The 21280-nt window shown below is 39.2% G+C and overlaps 1 protein-coding gene across 5 annotated transcripts in view; it reads right to left on the reverse strand.

Moving 5' to 3' along the window:
* Positions 1–21280, reverse strand: part of STPG4 (sperm-tail PG-rich repeat containing 4) — a 43163-nt gene that overhangs the window by 16251 nt on the left and 5632 nt on the right. For 2 of the 5 annotated variants that reach the window (XM_025260978.3, XM_025260976.3), the window contains exons 2-5: positions 20387–20446; positions 19031–19288; positions 6827–6891; positions 6567–6621 (exon numbers count right to left, since the gene is read on the reverse strand). In XM_025260978.3, coding sequence (XP_025116763.1) covers positions 6567–6621; positions 6827–6891; positions 19031–19288; positions 20387–20446 — 438 coding nt within the window. The remainder of the gene's footprint in view (positions 1–6566; positions 6622–6826; positions 6892–19030; positions 19289–20386; positions 20447–21280) is intronic. The other 3 variants (XR_006543306.2, XR_006543307.2, XM_025260980.3) reach the window with 2 other exon arrangements.

The following is a 21280-nucleotide window of genomic DNA, read 5'->3' on the forward strand; positions in this document are numbered from 1 at the left end:
AAACTTCAGCAAATGCAAGCAATTACTATTTCTTCACTATAGAGTATATACAAGGCAACAAAAAAAAAGAATGTTAGGAACTTCCCTGATGGTCCAGTGATTAGGAATCTGCCTGCCAATTCAGGAGACACAGGTTCGATCCCTGGTCCAGGAAGATTCCAAGTGCCACAAGGCACTAATCCCTTTCAAACAACTACTGAGCCCGCACTCGAGAGCCTACACACTCCAGCAAGAGGAGCCACAGCGATGAGAAGCTCACATACCACAACTACAGAGTAGCTCCTTCCCCGCAACTAGAGAAAGCCCACCCACAGCAATGAAGATCCAGCACAGCCAAAAAGAAAGAAATTTTTTTAAAAAGATTCTGCCTTCCGGTGCAAGGTGTGCGATCCCGGGTCATGGATCCCACATGCCAAAAAAGGAGACGTAAAACAGAAGCAATATTGTAACAAATTCAATAAAGACTTCAAAAATGGTCCACACCAAAAAAACCTTAAAAAAAAAATGTTATGACTCCACCCAGTAGATAACTAGGTGAAGAATGTGACCAGAAAGTGTGCAAGAAAAGCCACAAGGAACTAGCTAACAAATAATTAGAATGTGTAGCCTCAGATCCTATGGATTAAATTAAAATAATGAGCTGTCATTCTTTTACTATCAAATTAACAATGCTAAACAAGATATATACAGATTTCCTGAAATGGACACTCTTTTAACTGCTGGTAGAGATGTAAATTAATGTAATACTAAGGATCAAGGCATTGATTTCCAGAACGTCTGGGATGATATTCTCCTAGCAAGCATCATTTTCTCACACCGAGTGCCACTATCTCCCACCATTGGGATCAAAGCAGTTTGCTCTCCGCCGTTTACAAGTTTGTGGATCTAAACTAAACCCACAAGTCTGCTCTGGGAATGCATGTTTAGGACAGACATGAATCACGGCCCTGGGCTAATTCTATATCTTGGAACCTTTTCCATGAAAGTATTCTTTTCACTTTGGTGAAAGACAGGATGTTCCAAGCTGTGAATCACTTTTATTTATAAAATGGTATGGATGAGATGACATCAATGAAAATGGCAGAATAAGGATCTCCAAAAACCTTCTCTTCCATAAAAAGCAATGAGAACAAAGGCAAAAGCTGTCAGAATCAACAGCTTTGTGCTATTTCACGTACCAGGCTGCTTACCCTTCAGGATGCCTAACTTGGACTAAAACCCATTTAATTTTGGAAGAAAAGTTATGACCAACCTAGATAGCATATTGAAAAGCAGAGACATTACTTTGCCAACAAAGGTCCGTCTAGTCAAGGCTATGGTTTTTCCTGTGGTCATGTATGGATGTGAGAGTTGGACTGTGAAGAAAGCTGAGCGCCGAAGAATTGATGCTTTTGAACTGTGGTGTTGGAGAAGACTCTTGAGAGTCCCTTGGACTGCAAGGAGATCCAACCAGTCCATTCTAAAGGAGATCAGTCCTGGGTGTTCTTTGGAAGGAATGATGCTAAAGCTGAAACTCCAGTACTTTGGCCACCTCATGCGAAGAGTTGACTCATTGGAAAAGACTCTGATGCTGGGAGGGACTGGGGGCAGGAGGACTCGATGTCGATCACCAACTCGATGGACGTGAGTTTGAGTGAACTCTGGGAGATGGTGATGGACAGGGAGGCCTGGCGTGCTGCAATTAATGGGGTCGCAAAGAGCTGGACACGACTGAGTGACTGAACTGAACTGAATAGTAAACAAATCATTATTCAACTCATGGCATTCATTGAAAGCATGCATTTCAAACGAAATATAATAGCACCCAGTGTGTGAGGGTATGGGAACTGTCTTGACCGCTTACTACCAAAGCCAATGCATTTATTTACACATGCATTTATTATCACTCCTCCCTTGTCAAATAAAAAGGCATAACTATCTCTTCCACCCAGACACACACACCTCTATACACACATATATACACACACATACAATCAAGAGAAGAGATAACAGCCAACAGAGATCATGTATTTTGAGAGAATGTGAAGCAGTTTGGAGGAATAGTCCTTGACGTGGCAGGGTGGAGAAAGCTGAAGCCTGGTGCATGGAGAGGGCCTGCTGATAAGAAGTGGGCTGTTTTCCTCCACAGAATCCAAGAAAAGCTCAGGAATTTCAGGCCTTAGGCATCAGTGAAGTGCAGGAGGATTGAGTGAGCTCTTTTCTCTAGGTCCCTACCTACCTACTTTTAGCAGTCAGGTAGCTGCCCTTTCCTCATCCCTGTAGGAGATGAAAGGTTTCATTTCTAAAGAGATTGAGCCATAGACCTGGATCCAGGATCCCAGGTGATGGGAAGACAGGGACCTTTACTGAAAACAGAAATTGAGAGAACTTCCAGACATACAGACAGCCAAGAGGCACATGAAAGGATGCTCAGCATCCCTATTAGAGAAATCCAAATCAAAAGCACAAGGTATCACCTCACACTGGTCAGAAAGACCATCATTACAAAGTCTACAAATAATAAATGCTAGAGAGGGTGTGGAGAAGAGAAGCCTCCTACAGTGCTGGGGGGAATGTAAACTGGTACAGGCTCTATGGAGAACAGTATGGAGGTTCCTTCAAAAACGAAAAATACTCCACAGAAGACACACAGATGTCTAATAAACACATGAAAAGATGTTCAACATCACTCATTACTCAGTTCAGTTCAGTCGCTCAGTCGTGTCTGACTCTTTGCGACCCCATAGACTGCAGCACGCTAGGCTTCCCTGTCCATCACCAACTCCTGAAGCTTGCTCAAACTCAAGTCCATTGACATGATGATGTCATCGAACACCACATGGATGACGTGGTGAGGCCATCCAACCACCTCATTATTAGAGAAATGTAAATCGAAACTATAATGAGGTATCACCTCACACCAGTCAGAATGGCCATCATCAGAAAATCTATAAATAAAATCTATAAATTAAAAAATTTATAAATCTATAAATTAAAAAAATTAAGAATCTATAAATTAAATCTATAAATTAATACTGGAGAGGATATGGAGAAAAGGAAACACTTTTGCATTGTTGGTGGGAAAATAAATTGATACAGCCACTATGGAACACAGTATGGAGAGTCCTTAAAAAACTAGGAATACAGCTACCGTATGACCCAACAGGCCCACTACGGGGCATATACCCTCAAGAAAACATAATTGAAAAAGACATATGTGTGCCAATGCTCATCGCAGCACTATTTACAATAACCAGGACATGGAAGCAACCTAGATGTCCATTGACAGATGAATGGATAAAGAAGCTGTGGTATATATACACAATTACTCAGCCATAAAAAGGAACACATTTGAGTCAGTTCTAACAAGGGAGATGAACCTAGAGGCTATTATACAGAGTGAAGTCAGTCAGAAAGAGAAAAACAAACATTGTATATCAACACATACATATGGAATCCAGAAAGATGGTACTGCTGAACGCATCTGCAGGGCAGCAATGGAGACGCAGACACAGAGAACAGACTCGTGGGCACAGCAGGGGAAGGAGAGGGGGGACGATGGAGAAAGCAGCACTGAGATGCACACATCACCACATGCAAACAGATGGCCAGTGGGGAGTCACCGCCCGAGGCAGGGAGCCCAACCCAGTGCTCTGTGATCGCCTAGAGGGGCGGAACAGTGTGGGAGGTGCAAGGGAGGCTCAAGAGGGAGGGGACATACACAAGACCTATGGCTGATTCATGCTGATGTATGGCAGAAACCCACACAATATGGCAGAGCAACTATCCTCCAACTAAAAATAGATAAATTTTTTTAAAAATGCCTAGCAGAATGCTTGGCAAATAGTAAATCAGCAAATTTTTAGGATATATATTTTGAAAAAGGCATTTTCAATATTTAAATAGACTCATGGGAAAACATGGGACAATGATTCTAATGTATACTTTGATAACAATTTGCAAATTCATTATATCTCATTCTTTAGTACTCTCTAGATAATCACTGAGCAACTATTTAGCAATAAAGTCACATCTTACTTAAAGAAAAAAAACCTAAAATAGTGTTACCATATGATCTAGCAACCCTATTCCTTGGCATTTACCTGGAAAAGATGAAAACTCTAATTTGAAAGGATACACACCCCCCAATTTTCATAGCAGCAGTATTGACAACAGCCAAACATGGACACAACTCAAGTGCCCATCAACAGAAACTAGATAAAGCAGATGTGGTAGATATACAATAGAGTGTTATTTAGTCATAAAAAAATGAAATACTGCCATTTGCAGCAACAAGGATGGACCTAGAGATTATCACACTAATTGAAGTAAGTTAGAAAGAGAAAGACAAATACATATGATATGTATTTAGATTCTTACATGTAGAATCAAAAAAATAATACAAGTGAATCTATATACAAAACAAAAACACAGAAAACAAATGGACAGTTATCAAAAGGGGAGAGAGGGAGGGTAAATTAAGACATACAGGATTAATAGATATAAACTACTAATACTACACATAAAACATATAAGCAACAGGATTTACTGTATAGCCAGAGACTATATTCAATATCTTATAATAACCCATAATGGAAAATAATCTGACAAAATACATATATAAAATGGAATCACTTTGCTGTACACCTGAAACTAACACAATATTAAATGTGTTAAATATTAAATCAAATGAAGTGGAAGTTGCATCTGACTCTTAGGAACTCCATGGACTGTAGCCTGCCAGGTTCCTTGTCCATGGAATTCTCCAGGCCAGAATACTGGAGTGGGTACCCATTCCCTTCTCCAGGGGATCTTCCCAACCCAGGGATCAAACTGGGGTCTCCTGCATTGCAGGCAGATTCTCTACCAGCTGAGCTACCAGGGAAGCCTGTAAATCAGCTATACTTCAATTTAAAAAGATTTTTTAACCACTAGACCACCAGGGAAGTCCCTCAGTCAGCTTTTCAGTTTCCCACACTTAAGTATTGGTGAGACCAAAATTTTTTCACCTTTACTGGATATCTGAATTTCTTATTTACAAATGGTCTATTCACTGTCTTTATCTGTTTTACTTTTCTATTTCCTATAAATTATTAACAGAATTTAAGATAAGCCACTAACTATTTATCTGCCATGTATGTTGAAAATATTTTTCCTAATTTGCGTTTGCCTACGAACTTTGTTTATAGTTTGTTTCCTGGTGTACAAAAAATTCAAAATGTTATGTAATCAAACCTAAGGCTTCTTTTCCTTTTCAATCCACCCATTTCTGTTGTCTCGGAAAACCTGCCTTATCCTAAAATTAAATGTGTGTGTGTGTGTATGTTAAGTCATTTTAGTTGTGTCCAACTCTTTGCGACCCTGTGGACTGGAGCCCACCAGGCTCTTCTGTTCACGGGATTCTCCAGGCAAGAATACTGGACTGGGTAGCCATGCCCTCCTCCGGAGGATCTTCCTGACCCAGGGATCAAACCCACATCTCTTATGCCTTCTTCTGTATTGGCAAGCAGGTTCTTTACCACTAGCACCACCTGGAAGCCCCAAATTAAATACATGCTAATATATTTTCTTCTAGTTTTATAGTTCAAAAGTATTTAATTCTTTAGTTAGTATGGAATTTACTATATGTGGTAGGAAGAGTCTAATATTTACAAGTTAATTAATCATCTAGCATAAAATATCTCTCTTTCCTACTGATTTGTCATGCCTTCTTAATCAAATACAGAGATCTTATGTATTCTGGAGTCTGTTTTTGAGCTCAGTTTGGTTATCTCAGCTCCTCTTTCAGATGTTCACTGTATGTCTCCCCACTTGCACTGCTGTTTCTAATTACAAATAAATAACTATAGTCCATCAAAACACCCTGAAATAGCTTCATAGTTTCTCATTCTTCCCTTTTTATTTTTTGGCATCCTACTGATTATCTAAAATAGTTAATTTTTATCAAACACATGTACGCGTATTTGAAAATTTTTAGAAACAGGAAAGCAGTTTTACATTTTTGAAAAGAAAGAAACTAGGTACACTTTTCTTTCTTGTTAATAATACAGTGATCTATTGAATAGCTCTGATGGTTTTAATAATTAATTAATTCAACAAATACTCTGCACTCTGTGTGAACCATTTTCCTAGATGCTCAGTAAACAAGACAAGAACAGACAAAAATCCCCACCTTTGTGAAGTTTACGTTCTGTGGGGAGACAGATGAAAACACAGTAAGTAAATTTTTAGATGAAGTGTATCAGATGGTGATGAGCACTATGAAGAAAAATAAACCAAGAAAGGGGGATAGGGAATTCTGAACAAGTGACTAGGGATGACCTCAATGAGAAGGTCATGAGAATCAAGAGCTAAAGAAAGTAAAAGAGCCTTTACTTTTCTTCTATAACATTACAAATGTGTTACTTACATTGCCACCCCCGCTGTATCTTCAGATATATTTTAAGTATATCTTGAATCAACACATTAATCATTCATTGCCTTTCTACTATGATGAGTGAAATGTTAATCTTGACATCTCAAAAGGAATCACTGCCTATTTTAAATATCAAATTCATCATGAGTTTATGGTCTATCAATATACTTACAGGAGTGAAGCAGCCTGTTGGAAACCTTTGAACCGTAGAACGAAATACGAAGCTCCTATATTAAAAAAAAAGATACGATTTTCCAAACATATTTTTAAATGTAAGGATCTTTAACATATTCTTATTAAATACTTTAAAATGCTAATCTGAATATAATGGGCATAAATGAGGTTTAAAAGTCATTAGTGTTGGCTGTTAAGTATGTAAATAGAAAGGCATGAGTGAAATTAGTAAAAGCAACTTAATAAGTACTTAATTACCTGGAAGCTTGCTTGGGAACTGGAGGAGGAAGTAGTTCGTATTGCCCTGGTGAAAGCTTAACTGACTACACAGAACAGACAAGGATACCAATAAAAGATTAACATAGGTCTCAAACTCACTTTGTTATCTAACATTCATATAATTTATTTTATGATCATACCAACATTATATCATTTATTTTCTATTTTAAGAATGGAAAAGGTATATTTTCAAAGGTAGAGCTTCAAAACACTCAACAGATACTCACTTTTCATGGTGAATTTTATGACAGTACACCTGCAGTGGTATGTTGTACAATTAATCACATTTTAAGTATACTTGATTCAACAAATCCAATTGACCACAAAATAGTGAGCATGCTCTGCTGGTAAAGAACTACTAGGAGTGGTGGGAAATACAGGCCATGTTCTCATAATACATAAACATAAAACACTATAACCAATACTAAAAGTTAAAGACTGGACATCTGGGGGATAGGGAGAGATTAACCCAACCGGGTGATGCATAGCTAACATCACATACTCAGTGGTGAAAAGATAAAAACCTGTTCCTCTAAGTCTAGGAACAGAATAGGGGTGCCTATTTCTCCATTCCTATTCAACATAGTACTGGAAGTCCTAGCGAGTAATTCTGCAAGAAAAAGAAATAAAAGGTATCCAATTGTAAAGGAAGTAGTAAAATTGTCCCTGTTTGCAGATGACATGATCTTACATATAAAATACTCTAAAGAACTCTGGGCTTCCCAGGTGACTTAGTGGTAAAGAATCTGCCTGCCAATACAGGACATGCAGGTTTGATCCCTGGGTTGGGAAGATCCCTTGGAGAAGGAAATGGCAACCCACTCCAGTATTCTTGCTTGGGAAATCACGTGGACAGAGGAGACTGGTGAGCCACAGTTCATGGGTTCACAAAAGAGTGGGGTACAACTTAGCAACTAAACAACAAAGAATCCACCAAAAAACTGTTTGAACTAATGACAAAATCAGTAAAGCAGCAGCATACAAAACAACACAAAAATCAGTTGAGTTTATATACTAATAATGAACAAGCTAAAAAAAATTAAGAAAACAAGCTCATTTACAATAGCATCAAAAATATAATGTAGTTAGGAATAAATCTGACTAAGGAGATGGAAGATCTGTACACTGAAAAGTATAAGACACTGATGAAAGAAGTTGAAGAAGATACAAATAAATGGAAAGATATACCATGGTTATGGATTCAAAGAATTAATATTGTTAAAATATCCAAATTATCCAAAGCCATCTACAGATTCAGTGCAATCCCTAGCATAAAACAGCATTTTTTCAAAGATATAGAAGAAACAACTCTAAAATCAATACAGAAGCACAAAAGGCCCCAGATAATCAAACCAATCTTGAGAAAGAAGAACAAAGAGCTGAAGGCATCACACGTTCTGATTTCAAACTATACTGCAGAGCTACAATAATCAAAACAGTATGATACTATCATAAAAACAGACACATAGACAAATGGAACAAAATACAGAGCCCAGAAATAAATCCAGACAGAAATGGTCAACTAATCTTTGACAAGGGCACTAAGAATACACAATAAGGAAGCTATAGTCTCTTCAATAAATGGTATCTGGGAGACTGGAAATCCACGTGCAAAAAACAAAATTAGACCCTTCAAAATTACTGAATGCTTAAATGTAACATATGAAACCATAAAACCTCTAGAAGAAAACATATGGGAAAAGCTCCTTGTCATTGGTCTCAGCAAAGATTTTTTTAGACATGACACCAAAAGCACAGGCAAAAAAAAGCAAAAATAAACAAGTGGGGCAACAAAGTATAGCCAAGGAAACAACAAGATGCAAAGGTGACCTAAGTAATGGGAGAAAACATTTGCAAATCCTTTATCTCATTAAGTGTTAATATCCAAAATACATAAGGAGCTCATACAACTCAACAGAAGAAAGACAAATAATCCAGTTTTTAGATGGGCAAATGACCTGAATAGGCATTTTTCCATAGAAGACATACAAATGGCCAAGTACATGAAAAGGTGCTCAAAATCACTAATCATCAGGAAAATGAAAATCAAAACCACAATGAGCTATTACCTCATACCAGTCAGAATGGCTATTATCAAAAAAGCAAGAGATAACAAGCATTGGTGAAGATGTGAAGAAAAGGGAAATCTGTGCACTTTGGTAAATAGATGGGGAAACAGTGGAAACAGTGGCTGAATTTATTTTGGGGGGGCTCCAAAATCACTGCAGATGGTGATTGCAGCCATGAAATTAAAAGACGCTTACTACTTGGAAGGAAAGTTATGACCAACCTAGATAGCATATTCAAAAGCAGAGCCATTACTTTGCCAACAAAGGTCTGTCTAGTCAAGGCTATGGTTTTTCCAAGTAGCCATGTATAGATGTGAGAGTTGGACTATAAAGAAAGCTGAGTGCTGAAGAATTGATGCTTTTGAACTGTGGTGTTGGAAAAGACTCTAGAGAGTCCCTTGGACTGCAAGGAGATCCAACTAGTCCATCCTAAAGGAGACCAGTCCTGGGTGTTCACTGGATGGACTGATGTTGAAGCTGAAACTCCAATACTTTGGCCACCTGATGTGAAGAGCTGACTCATTTGAAAAGACCCTGATGCTGGGAAAGATTGAGAGCAAGAGGAGAAGGGGATGACAGAGGATGAGATGGTTGATGGCATCATCAACTCAGTGGACATTAGTTTGGGTAAATTCCAGGAGTTGGTGATGGGACAGGGAGGCCTGGTGTGCTGCAGTTCATGGGGTCACAAAGAGTTGGACATAACTGAGTGACTGAACTGAACTGTGCACTTTGGTGGAAACATAAAATGGTATGGCCATTATGGAAAACAGTATGGAGATACTTCAAAAACCAAAAACAAAACTACCATATCATCCAGCAGTCCCACTTCTGGGTATATATCCAGAGGAAACAAAATCAATATTTGGAAGAGATATCTTCAGTTGCACATTCACTGCAGCATTATTTACAACAACCGAGCTATGGAAATAAACTAGGTGTCCATCCATGGATGAATGGATAATGACAATGTGATATATAGTCCCTTAATGTATATATTATATTGTTCAGCCATTAAAAAAACAGAAATCCTAGTATTTGCAACAACATGGATGAACCTGGAGAGCATTATTCTAAGTCAAATAAGCCAAACAGAGGAAGACAAATACCACTTTGCAACACTTACATGTGGACTACAAAAGGGTTGTACTCAGAAACAGAGGGTAAAATGGTGGTTCCAGGAGCTGACAGATGGGGGAAATGCAGAAACGCTGGTCAAAAGTACAAACTTTATTATAAGATAAATAAGTTCTGGAGATATAATGCACAGCATAGTGACTATAGTTAATAATACTGTATTGTACACTTGAGAATTGCCAGGAGAGTAGATCTTATGTGTTCTTATCACACACACACACACACACACACACACACACACACACACACAATGGTAACTGTGTGAGGTGATTGATGTGTCAATTAACTTGACTATGGTAATCATTTCACAATTTATACATATGTCAAATCATGATGTACACCTTGAATATGTTCAATTTTGTTTGTCAGTTATACGTCAGTAAAGCTGGGGGGGGCAGAAATCAATAAATAAATCTAACTGGATGATATAAAGATGGTAAAGACAGCGAGATTTGAGTGTGCTTTTAAGAAAGGTAAGACTCCTTGAGGGGGGAAAGGGGGAGATTCTAAGAAGAACGTTGTAGAACAGACTGTCTCTCTGCCCACTGTGAAACTTGTTACAGACTGCCTGGATAGCTCCATTATCCCTGGGTCTGTGGATGTCAGCCCAGAGTAAGAGAAGTAAGGGAGAGTCAGGAACTGGCAAGCATAGCTAGTGGGCTCTGTGAAGGGAGGGATGGAGAAAAAGAAAGAGAATGAGAAGCCAGGGGAAGACAGATGGGAACTTCCTGTGTTCCAGGAGTTGGCAGGGAGGAGTTGAATCCTTCTCAAAATGGACACTCTTCTTCCACCCCTATTAATTTAAAATCAGATTTAAAAATACAATACAGCTCTTGTTGGAAACAAGACGTTCATATCCTGGTGTTATCTGCCTCATGTAAGTTCACCTGTTGTATCTGATCCTACAGCTATCTTTCACATACTAATACAGAATTTTGACTGCAGAGGCATTTTCTGTGGATTCAGTGATAATAACAATAAATACAAATTTTATGATGAAACAGACAGGATGTCCTAATGCTCCTGTGCGTTGTTCGTTGCTCACTTGACAGAATAAACACCTAGGGAACACAGGTATTTATTATTATTATTATTATTATATGCTGGAAGCATAGAAATGCATTTTAAGCAGGGGGCTTTCTTGGGGGGCACAGCATTCTACTTCTTGATTTTGATGACGATGACACAGGTGTTTGCTTTCTATTTACTTTACACTGTGAATGTATGCTTCATGCTCCTCGCTCTCTGCTCCCTCTCTCTCCCACTCAGGCACATTATATACACATACACAGGAGAAGGAAGAAAGAGAACTGAAAAGTGAAGGGGAAAAAAAAAAACTTTAAAGCCACTGTTTATTCATCTATACTCAGCAATTGCATAAGATTTTTTTCAATGAAGCAATCATGGAAAAACTCTTAGCCTTACTCTAGAAGGAATACTGGTTATCCATAGCTTCTTTATTTGTCCTGCTTTACTTGGCGTTGGCCATTCTTTGCTTTTTAATATGGCTGAGAGAGGACTGACTTTTCCAGGAACTCTTAAATACTCAGCTGCCTTACACAAGAGATTGCTTCTCTGTGCATCGCTGAACATGTTGCGAACTATCTGGATGGCTCCCTTGTACGTATATGTAATGCATGTTTGCATGCATGCATTTATATCCAGTAAGTACATTTTACTCTAATTCCTACATATGCTTCTTCATTCCTCACTTGTAATGTAAGGCTCAGAGAATCTAGACAATATGCCCATAAAAATAGCTGATCCTAGTTAATTAATGTTTCAATCCATGCTGATTAGGCACTCAGAAATCCTGCAGTAGCTTGGAGTCATAGAAAAAGACAAGAAGCTATTAGTGTGGATATGTAATTCAGTTGTGTTATACCAATTCCAACAAGGTCAGAAAATTGGGATAAATTAAAAAATCCAACCCTACTCATTAGAATGATGTAGGAAAATGCTCTAATTTCATTCTTTCACATGTTGTTGTCCAGTTTTCCCAGCAGCAATACTAAAGAGACAGTCTTTTTCCCACTGTACATTCTTGCATCCTTTGTTGTAACTTAATTAACCATAAAGGCACAGTTTTATTTCTGGGCTCTCTATTCTGTCCCATTTATCTATGTCATTACTATGCTGTTTTGATCACTGTAACTCTGTAGTATAGTCTGAAATCAGAGAGGGTGATAACTCTGGCTTCGTTGTTTTGCCTCAAGATTGCTTTCCCTATTCAGGGTCTTTTGTGGTTCCATATAAATATTAGGATTATGTTCTAGTTATGTAAAAAAAAAAAAAATAATAAAGGGTGTTTTGACAGGTATTATATTAAATTTATAGATTGATCTGGGTAGTACAGACATTTTAACTATATTTACTCTTCTGAACAATGAACCTGGGCTATCTTTCCATTTCTTTGCATCATGATGCATGGAAAAGATTCAAAATATATTTCGAAGAAAAAAGCAAAGTTCTGGTTTCTGCTATTGGCAGGCTAGGCTATTTGGATGATGAACCTTCCCGCTGTAGACAACTACTAGAAATGAGGGACAAAATATACAAAATAAACAAGAGCTTTTGACAAGATATGAAACTGATAATAAAGTCATAAGGAATATAAGATCCCTACACCAAGAGATGGGCTTCCCAGGTGGCTCTAGTGGTAGAGAATCCACCTGCCAAGACAGGAGACATCAGAGACTCAGGTTTTATCCCTGGGTCAGGAAGATCCCCTGGAGAAAGGCATGGCAACCCACTCCAGCTTTCTTGCCTGGAGAGTCCCAGGGACTGACAAGCCTGGAGGGCTATAGTCCATGGGGTCGCAAAAGAGTCAGACACAACTGAGCAACCAAACAACAACAAAACCAAGATATAGCAAGAAACCAGAGACACAAATGGCCTAGTTTTGCTCAGAGGATTTAAGTTGGTCCATACTAAACTCAGCAAAGGAATAGACCTGGATTTGAGTGAACTTTAGAGCCCTAGAAGAATCCAGAGGCCAAAGCCTGGATCATCAATGATGGTGATCTAGTGGGAGTCCTACCCACAGAAACTGGAGGCCCTAAAAGGGAGTTTCCTGAAAGCCACCCTCCCACCTCACCCCAATGCTAAGGGGAGTACAGAAAGAGATGTCTTGGTGCTAAGCAGAATTGAGACAACAGGGAGAAACCCAGCCTTGAAGGAGTGTAACCGTGGGCTGGTTCCTTTCATGGATTCTGGTCCAAATTCCCATCACTAGAGTGACCCAAGAATATATAAGCAGTGTATTTCAAGTGGCACCACCCTAAATACTAGCAGAAACCAAAAACAAACGTTCTCTGGAGGAAAAACACTTTCATCTTAGGGAATCCATGGAAACAACCTTTCAGGGGCAATGAACAATGCAGAGCCAAAGATAATCACACATCCAGGGAAACAAAATGATGAAGGCCCAGTCAGATTTCAGAAATACGAGCAATCAATTCATTTCATGCATTCAACAAATATTAACCAATCAGACACTATTCTAGAGGCAAAAACCTAACAGTGAACAAAACCGATAAGTATTCAGGCCATCATAAAGCTTTACTCTCATGGGAGGAGGCAGACAACAAATAATAAATGCAAACTGTAAATAAATTATATAGTATACTGATGGCTCTAGGTTCTAAGGAAACAAAAGAGGAGGGCAGGAAAGGTCAGGGGTGTCAATTCTCAATTTAAATGAGGCTCATTGAGAAAGTGACCCTTGAACAAAGATTTGAAGATGAAGAGGGAATAAGTCACATGGATATCTGTGATAAGAGCATTCCAGATGAAGGAAGATCCATCGCAAAGACATGAGGTTGGATCGGGAGTAGCAAATTCAAGAAGCAGCCCGGAACAGACCATTGGTCAGGACCAGAATGAGGGGAGACACAAGAGTTAAGGTCACAGATGAAGCCAGTTCACCGTCAACCTGCTGGCCCTGAAAAGAGCCACTCAGAGATCACACCCACTGTTACAAAGAGTAAATCTAGAGGGTCTCAATCAAAAGTATTTTTTTTTTTTTTTTTTTTTTAGTTCCCTCCTTCCCCAGGGGACAGGGGAACAATGTCTGAAGACAGTTTTGGTTGTTGCAACTGGGAGCTATGCTTAGTCGCTCAGTTGTGTCCAACTCTTTACGACCCCATGGACTGTAGCCCACCAGGCTTCTCTATCCATGGGCATCCTCCAGGCAAGAACACTGGAGTGGGTTGCCATGCCCTCCTCCAGGGGATCTTCCCAACCCAGGGATTGAACCTAGGTCTTCTGCATTAAAGGGCAGATTCTTTACTGTCTAAGCCACCAGAGAAGAACAACTGGGAGTGGGGGCTGCTAATTGGCATCTAATTATCCTGAAATGCTGTTAAACATCCTACAAAGCATAGGACTGCCCCCTACCACAAAGAATTATCCTTTCCAAAAAGTCAACAGAGCCAAGGGTGAGAAACCCTGAATTTGACATAAAACAGAGAAGTCAAAACAACAACTGGATATACAAGCCTGGAGTTCAACAGAGAAGTCTGGATAGGACATATACATTTGGAAATCACAAACAAACAGCTGGTGTTCAAAGCCTTGAGACTAAATCAGATCAGCAGGGAGTGAGAGCAGATGGGGAAGAGGTATGCATGCCTGGGCCTCCAAATGGAAGAAGGCAGGAAGGAGGGGCTGAACAAGCCAAGAGGCTGAGAAGAGAAAAAAAGAATGAGAATTGAGGAGGAGGTGTTTAGGATTTGGAAAGAAGAAAGATGTGAGAGAAACCTACCTCAGGAGAATGGGAGAGTAAACAGATTAGGGACTGAACAACAACAATTCTGTACCCATGGGTGGTAAAGAACTGAAAATGAGACTAGTCATTCAGCTACACAAATGCAGGTTCCAAGTTCACAGAGCGATCTGACCAGGGTTGTGACTTTGCCAAACAAGAAAGATGAGCCATCAAGAGGCCAAGGAATCGAGGTTGTGTGCAGGGAGTAACTCTAATGATTAACTATGGAACTTAAGCTTTGAAAGGAAGGAAAATATCAGCAAGTTGAGAGGCAATGAAAGGTGGTAGTGTAAGCAGATAGGGTCTTGAACAGACACATGCTGCACGCACATGCACACACTTGCACAAGCTGGTCCAGAGCCCGTGGATGGTGGGGACACCCAAGGGATGACAATGATTTGAGGCCTTGAGAGCAGCAGAAAGTTAATCCTTCCTTCTCTGCTCTTTGGCTTGGCTGTATCTTTTGGTTCAACATACACCAAGAGGCAAACCCATTTTTTCCAGAAACAGCAGGATCAATGGATTGTAGACTGGGGGGAACAGAAAAATTATTGAGGTGGGGATGCCAGAGTGAGCAAGGCAGAAGATCTGGGGACAGTGATCACAGTATAATGCATGCAACTGAAATTATGGATGGCTGAAATGATTGGTGTTGAAAAAAATCTAAGGCGTGAGTGGCTGAAGTGAAGAAGAGTTCAAAACACTGAGAAGCCAGATTGTTGGAAAATCATCATCATCTCTGAATGTACTGAAATTATGACAGGAGTAGTCGAAAGAGTGCCAGGGAGCAAAGGAGCTAAAATTATCCACAAATAAGGTAGAGTAAGTAACCCAGGGGTTAGCAACACTGGGGAAAATCAGGTCATAAAACCACATACTGTAGAGAAATGGTCCCACTTTTGAATATTTGAATATACATTCTAAAATAAAAACATACTATTTCTCTGATAAGAAAAAAAAATGATTGTAAAAAATTTAGATCCATATCAAATACTCTTTGGAAAGAGCCAGCTATAGATGAGTATATATACCCAGACATGGGCTTCCCTAGTGACTCAGCAGTAAAGAACCCACTTGCAATGCAGAAGACTGCCTGAAATGCAGGAGACGTGGGTTCAATTTCTGGGTTGGGAAGATTCCTTGGAAAAGGAAATGGGGAGCCACTCCAGTATTCTTGCCTGGGAAATCCCATGGACAGAGGAGCCTGGCAGGCTACAGTCCATGGTGTTCCAAGAGTCGGACACGACTGAGCGATTAAACAACCACCATGCACAGACACACACACGTTAAAATATAAATATAAACACACATATGATTCTTCGATACAGATTCTCCAGTTGAATCATATGCTTCAGAATAAAGGTGTTAAAAATAGTAAAAACTTTCTAACAAATAAAGAACAGCATTAATGAGGTATAACAGGACTATTCTATTAAGAATTATGAAGCTTGAGAATGCTGATCTTAGTAAACAACAATAATGTATACTGTATCTACCTTGAATTCAAATGACTGTTTTACTGAGTTCTGCCATTAAAAAATCAGAATTATGAATTTTACTGGCGAGTAAACAGGGTTACATCTGAATCTCTCTCTTCTTGTGAATATATTATCATATACCTTTGAAATAGAAAATTAGGAAAACATTTAATTCTTCTAGTTTCTGGAGCTCAAGCCTTTCTGGGAGGTGGAAGAGAGAGGAGAAAGAAAAGAAAGAAAGAAGGCAAGTATTTTTAGAACATTTTATCCATCCCTCTGGATAAGCCAAATTCTTTTGGTCTTTTAATGCGTTAAATTTTGCCTAATACCAACCATCTATTTTTTCTTCTCTCAGCAGTGGGCCTGTGTCTACCCTCAGAAACCCAAAAAAGTCAGAAGAGAGGAAGCAGAAAGGAAGTAAATGGTGGAGGAGGCTGAGGAAGAATGATTTTTGCATAGGAGGTGGCCAAGACAATTTCACATGTCGCCTGGTTACCTGATACCAAGCCATAAAAGTCTATGTATAATTCAGTGCTTGTATTCATCCACTGAACCGAACAGGATAAGATTTACCCTGTGAACATTTATCATTCTGTCCTGTTTCAAAGCCATAATTTGCAAAGCCCTAGGAAGGGTTCATTGCTTGGACACAACATGGGTTCATTTTGCTGAAGATTTCTTGTCCATTCTAATAACCACAACCCCTTCCACTCAATTCAACCTCCAAGTGGCAATGCATCGTCTCAGATTATGATCATATTATCCCAATAAGGTTGTAAAGACTGATACATATTATTAGCTCCTTTATAAATAGAAGATATTAAGGCCCAAAGTCCCAAATGACAACGTCCATGTCTCAACTCTACCCTTCTTGTGAAATGCCTCCTTTGGGTTCCACCCCCTGAAACTCTGCCCCTCATTCAAGGCCAGAGGCACAAAGTAGACTGGAAACAGCACCAAATTGGGGCTCAGAAGCCCTTAGTTAAAAGTACAGCTTGCCTATACAAATAAACTTATTTATAAAACAGAAATAGACCCACAAACATGGAAAACAAACTTATGGTTACCAAAGGGGACAGCTAGGAAGGGAGGGGTAAATTAGGGGTTTGGGATTAACATATACACAATATTATATATAAAATAGATAACCAAACAAGGACCTATAGTACAGGGAACTATACTCAATATTTTGTAATAATCTATAAGAGAAAAGAATCTGAAGAAGAATAGATATATCTATAAATATATATATTTATATATATAAGCTGAATATATATACCTGTATATATATAGATATATATAAGCTGAATATATATATCTGTATATTTATATATATATAAGCTGAAACTCCAATACTTTGGCCACCTGATGCAAAGAACTGACTCATTGGAAAAGACCCTGATGCTGGGAAAGATTGAAGGCAGGAGACGGGGACGACAGAGGATGAGATGGCTGGATGGCATCACCGACTCGATGGACATTAGTTTGAGCAAGTTCCGGGTGTTGGTGATGGGTAGGGAAGCCTGGCATGCTGCAGGCCATGGGATTACAAAGAGTCAGACCCGACTGAGTGATTGAACTGAACTGATATATATGTGTATAACTGAGTCATTCTGCTGCCCATCTGAAACTAACACAACACTGTAACTCAACTATGTCGTTCAGTCACGGAGTCATGTCTGAGACCTCGCATCCCCACAGACTGAAGCACACCAGGCTTCCTTGTCCTTCACTGTCTCCTGGAGTTTGCTCAAATCCATTTCCTTGAGTCGGTGATGCTATCTAACGATACTTTAATAAAAAATAATAACAAAATAAAATTGGGTCAACCATAAAAAAGCACTGCCTTCTTTATAAGCTATGCACCTCGTAACCAGTTTCTGCATCCCTATTCACCTCAGTTTTCTCATCTGTAAAATGGGGGTGACATCCATCTTGCCTATTTCGGAATGCCTGGGAATAACTACTAACAGAATATACGTGGAAGTTCACAGTAAATTATTAAGAGCCACAGGAATGTTATACATTATCCAAGGTCCAACTTCAGTCCTACTCAATCCAGGGAGCGTTCTAGCCTTTCAATCCCACCTTCACTGAGCTCTCTCTAGGCCTTTCCTGCTACACTATTTATCTCAGCACTTGATCTATTTGCTCTTGTATTGTTACTTAAATATTTCTAAGTCAGGAACATCTTCCCTTTACAGAACCTAGCCTAGGGCTGTAAGAAGCAGTGCTCAGTATCCCTAATGTGATGCATGAACTGGTAGGGCTTAGAGTACAACCTGACTCTTCTGATATCACAATGCTCATTTCTGCAAGAAATTCTTGCAAAAGCTTTCCTATGGTGTATAGTTATATTCACACTCTAATATGAGGACTACTCACTGAAAGGCAGTTTTCTCTTTAAAAAAAGAGGACATACCATATCAACTGCTTGAAGAGACCAGAAGCATGGCCCTATCATAGATAAGATCCCAAGTCAGGGGAATCCTACCAAGAGTCCCCAGCAAGGGAAAAAAAATTTCCCATGTCCACGTTAGGCTGAGAAGGGAAACATCTTGCTGGACATATTTGCAAGTGAAGCATGCTTTGTTTGATTTCTGGAAGAAATAAGGCATCCTATAGATTTTCAATTTCTCCTGCAGAAGATACAATCTAAGTATAGAGAATATTTTCCTCTGGGCCTCTTGACAGCTTTCCCACACAAAGCCAACTGCTACTAGCACTTTACCTGATCTCTGTAAACCAGCATGCTGGGGCTTGACCGCGGTTTGTCCTTAAATGAGTAAGTGGCCACTTGCTTCTTTAACAAGTCCAAGAAGTCAGGAGGCATGTACTGGGGAAGGTCGTTCAGCACCAGATCATTCCTTTGCAAAAGAGGTGGTTTTTTCCTTCCTTCATTTTTAAAATTGTAGGTTGTTATCACTGGATTTAACAGGGATTCTTCAATAAAAGTTTTCAAGTGGTAAGTGCCAGGATTAGGAGTGTTCTGTGGAGAATTGATATCATTTTTCAAGTTAGTATGTAAACTGGTAACATCTCCTAAAGCATCATTCTTTCAAAGGTCACTCCTAACTAGCATTTCTCTTTGTTTTACTTAGAGAAATGTTTTAATAAAATTCCATCAAGTACACACTCCCCACAGAACAACATTTCAAGACAATCATGATGATTTCCTTTCTGCGACAATTGCTTAACTGTGGGTTAAGCAAATGAGTTATGGCCATAGGTAAAGCTTTAACTTTATAAAAAGTAGCCCCAAAGATACTTAAATTTGAGGTTCTATTTGACTTTCAATGTCAGGTCTCTTATGAGAACCCTCTGGATAAGTTTCGTGACTAAATAGAAGTTATCCTACTTCAGTTTAGTAGTTAGATACCACGTGTTTCTTTCTAACCCTCAAGTGGGAAGCTACAGGATAATAACATGAGATTGAGGATGAACTGGCAGAACATATGGTCTAATTAGTCCAATAAGAGGTTTGGGACTTTCAAATCACAACCACAGTACGGCTGAATGGCCAGGCCTGACAGTTTAGTCACGCTGCTTTTGTGGCCATCTTCCCACTGAGCACTCGACTCAGTTATACCATTAAAATTAGTACAATTCCAAAGAGGCTTTGGTCCCTAGGGCCCCTCTGTTATGGAAAGGTGTGAATAGAAAATATTTCTGCCATACAGAAATAATGTATCTTGAGAGAAGGATCTTCTGGTCATCTTTCTTTCATATATCACCATCTTGCTTTCACACACTGACCATGTTAACACAAGCTATCATAGGCTCTTACTTTTTGAAGAAGTAAGATAAAAACTGAAGTCAAACACCTTTCCAGAATGTGTAAGCTTAGTTGACTTTATCAATATAACCTGTAGTGTAAAACACCTAGGCTCCTACAGTTGTTTTACGTCCAAGCTTTTACTGCATTCAAAGTTTAGTTTCTCAGTCATGTGCTGATACTAAAATTATAAATATAAAATGAGCCCAGGTAGATTTGAACAACCATTGTTTCCTTAAAATTAAGTATTAGTGATTTAAAAGGTCAGACTTGAATACTGATTCAAATAGGAAAGGATGAAAATATACATACCGTTAATGCTATTCTCCACCATCCTTCTCTTTCAAAAGATGATGACTTCTGGGTTGGTTTCTATTAATAAACATAAAAATGTGCTTATTCATTTGAGAAGTGATCACTAGAAGTTAAATATCACTTATAAAACATGTACTTGAAGAAATTGATACTGTATGAAATTGGTCACCCTGAAGGAAAACAAGAGCTCCATAATCAATCTTGCTTATAATATTTCCTTAAATTGCTATTTTAAGATCTTAAGTGCTTTTTAAGTATCTAAATTTCCTTTGGGTAAATTAGAGTAATAAACATCCCCATCAGAGGATGAGATGGTTAGATGGCATCACCAACTCAATGGCATCACAAACTTGATGGAGTCTGAAGAAGCTTCAGGAGTTGGTGATGGACAGGGAAGCCTGGCGTGCTGCAGTCCATGAGGTTGCAAAGAGTCAAACATGACTGAGTGACTGAACCGAACTGAAATGAAACATCCCCATCTCACCAAGATGTCATAAGAATAATTAGGTGACAAAATTTGGTGCCCTTAGGAAGCAAAGCGGAGAAGGCAATGGCAACCCACTCCAGTACTCTTGCCTGGAAAATCCCATGGACGGAGGAGCCTGGTAGGCTGCAGTCCATGTGGTCACTAAGAGTGGGAAACGACTGAGCGACTTCACTTTCACTTTTCACTTTCATGCATTGGAGGAAGAAATGGCAACCCACTCCAGTGTTCTTGCCTGGAGAATCCCAGAGACAGAGGAGCCTGGTGGGCTGCCGCCTATGGGGTCGCACAGAGTCGGACACGACTGAAGCAACTTAGCAGCAGCAGCAGGAAGCAAAGAGTTATGCAAACCCAAAATTGTATAATTGTTATTACGATTTATGGCTCAAGGAGCTCAAGGTAAAAAT

The sequence above is a fragment of the Bubalus bubalis genome, chromosome 12 (assembly GCF_019923935.1).
Source record: "Bubalus bubalis isolate 160015118507 breed Murrah chromosome 12, NDDB_SH_1, whole genome shotgun sequence".
NCBI classification, from domain to species: domain Eukaryota; kingdom Metazoa; phylum Chordata; class Mammalia; order Artiodactyla; family Bovidae; genus Bubalus; species Bubalus bubalis.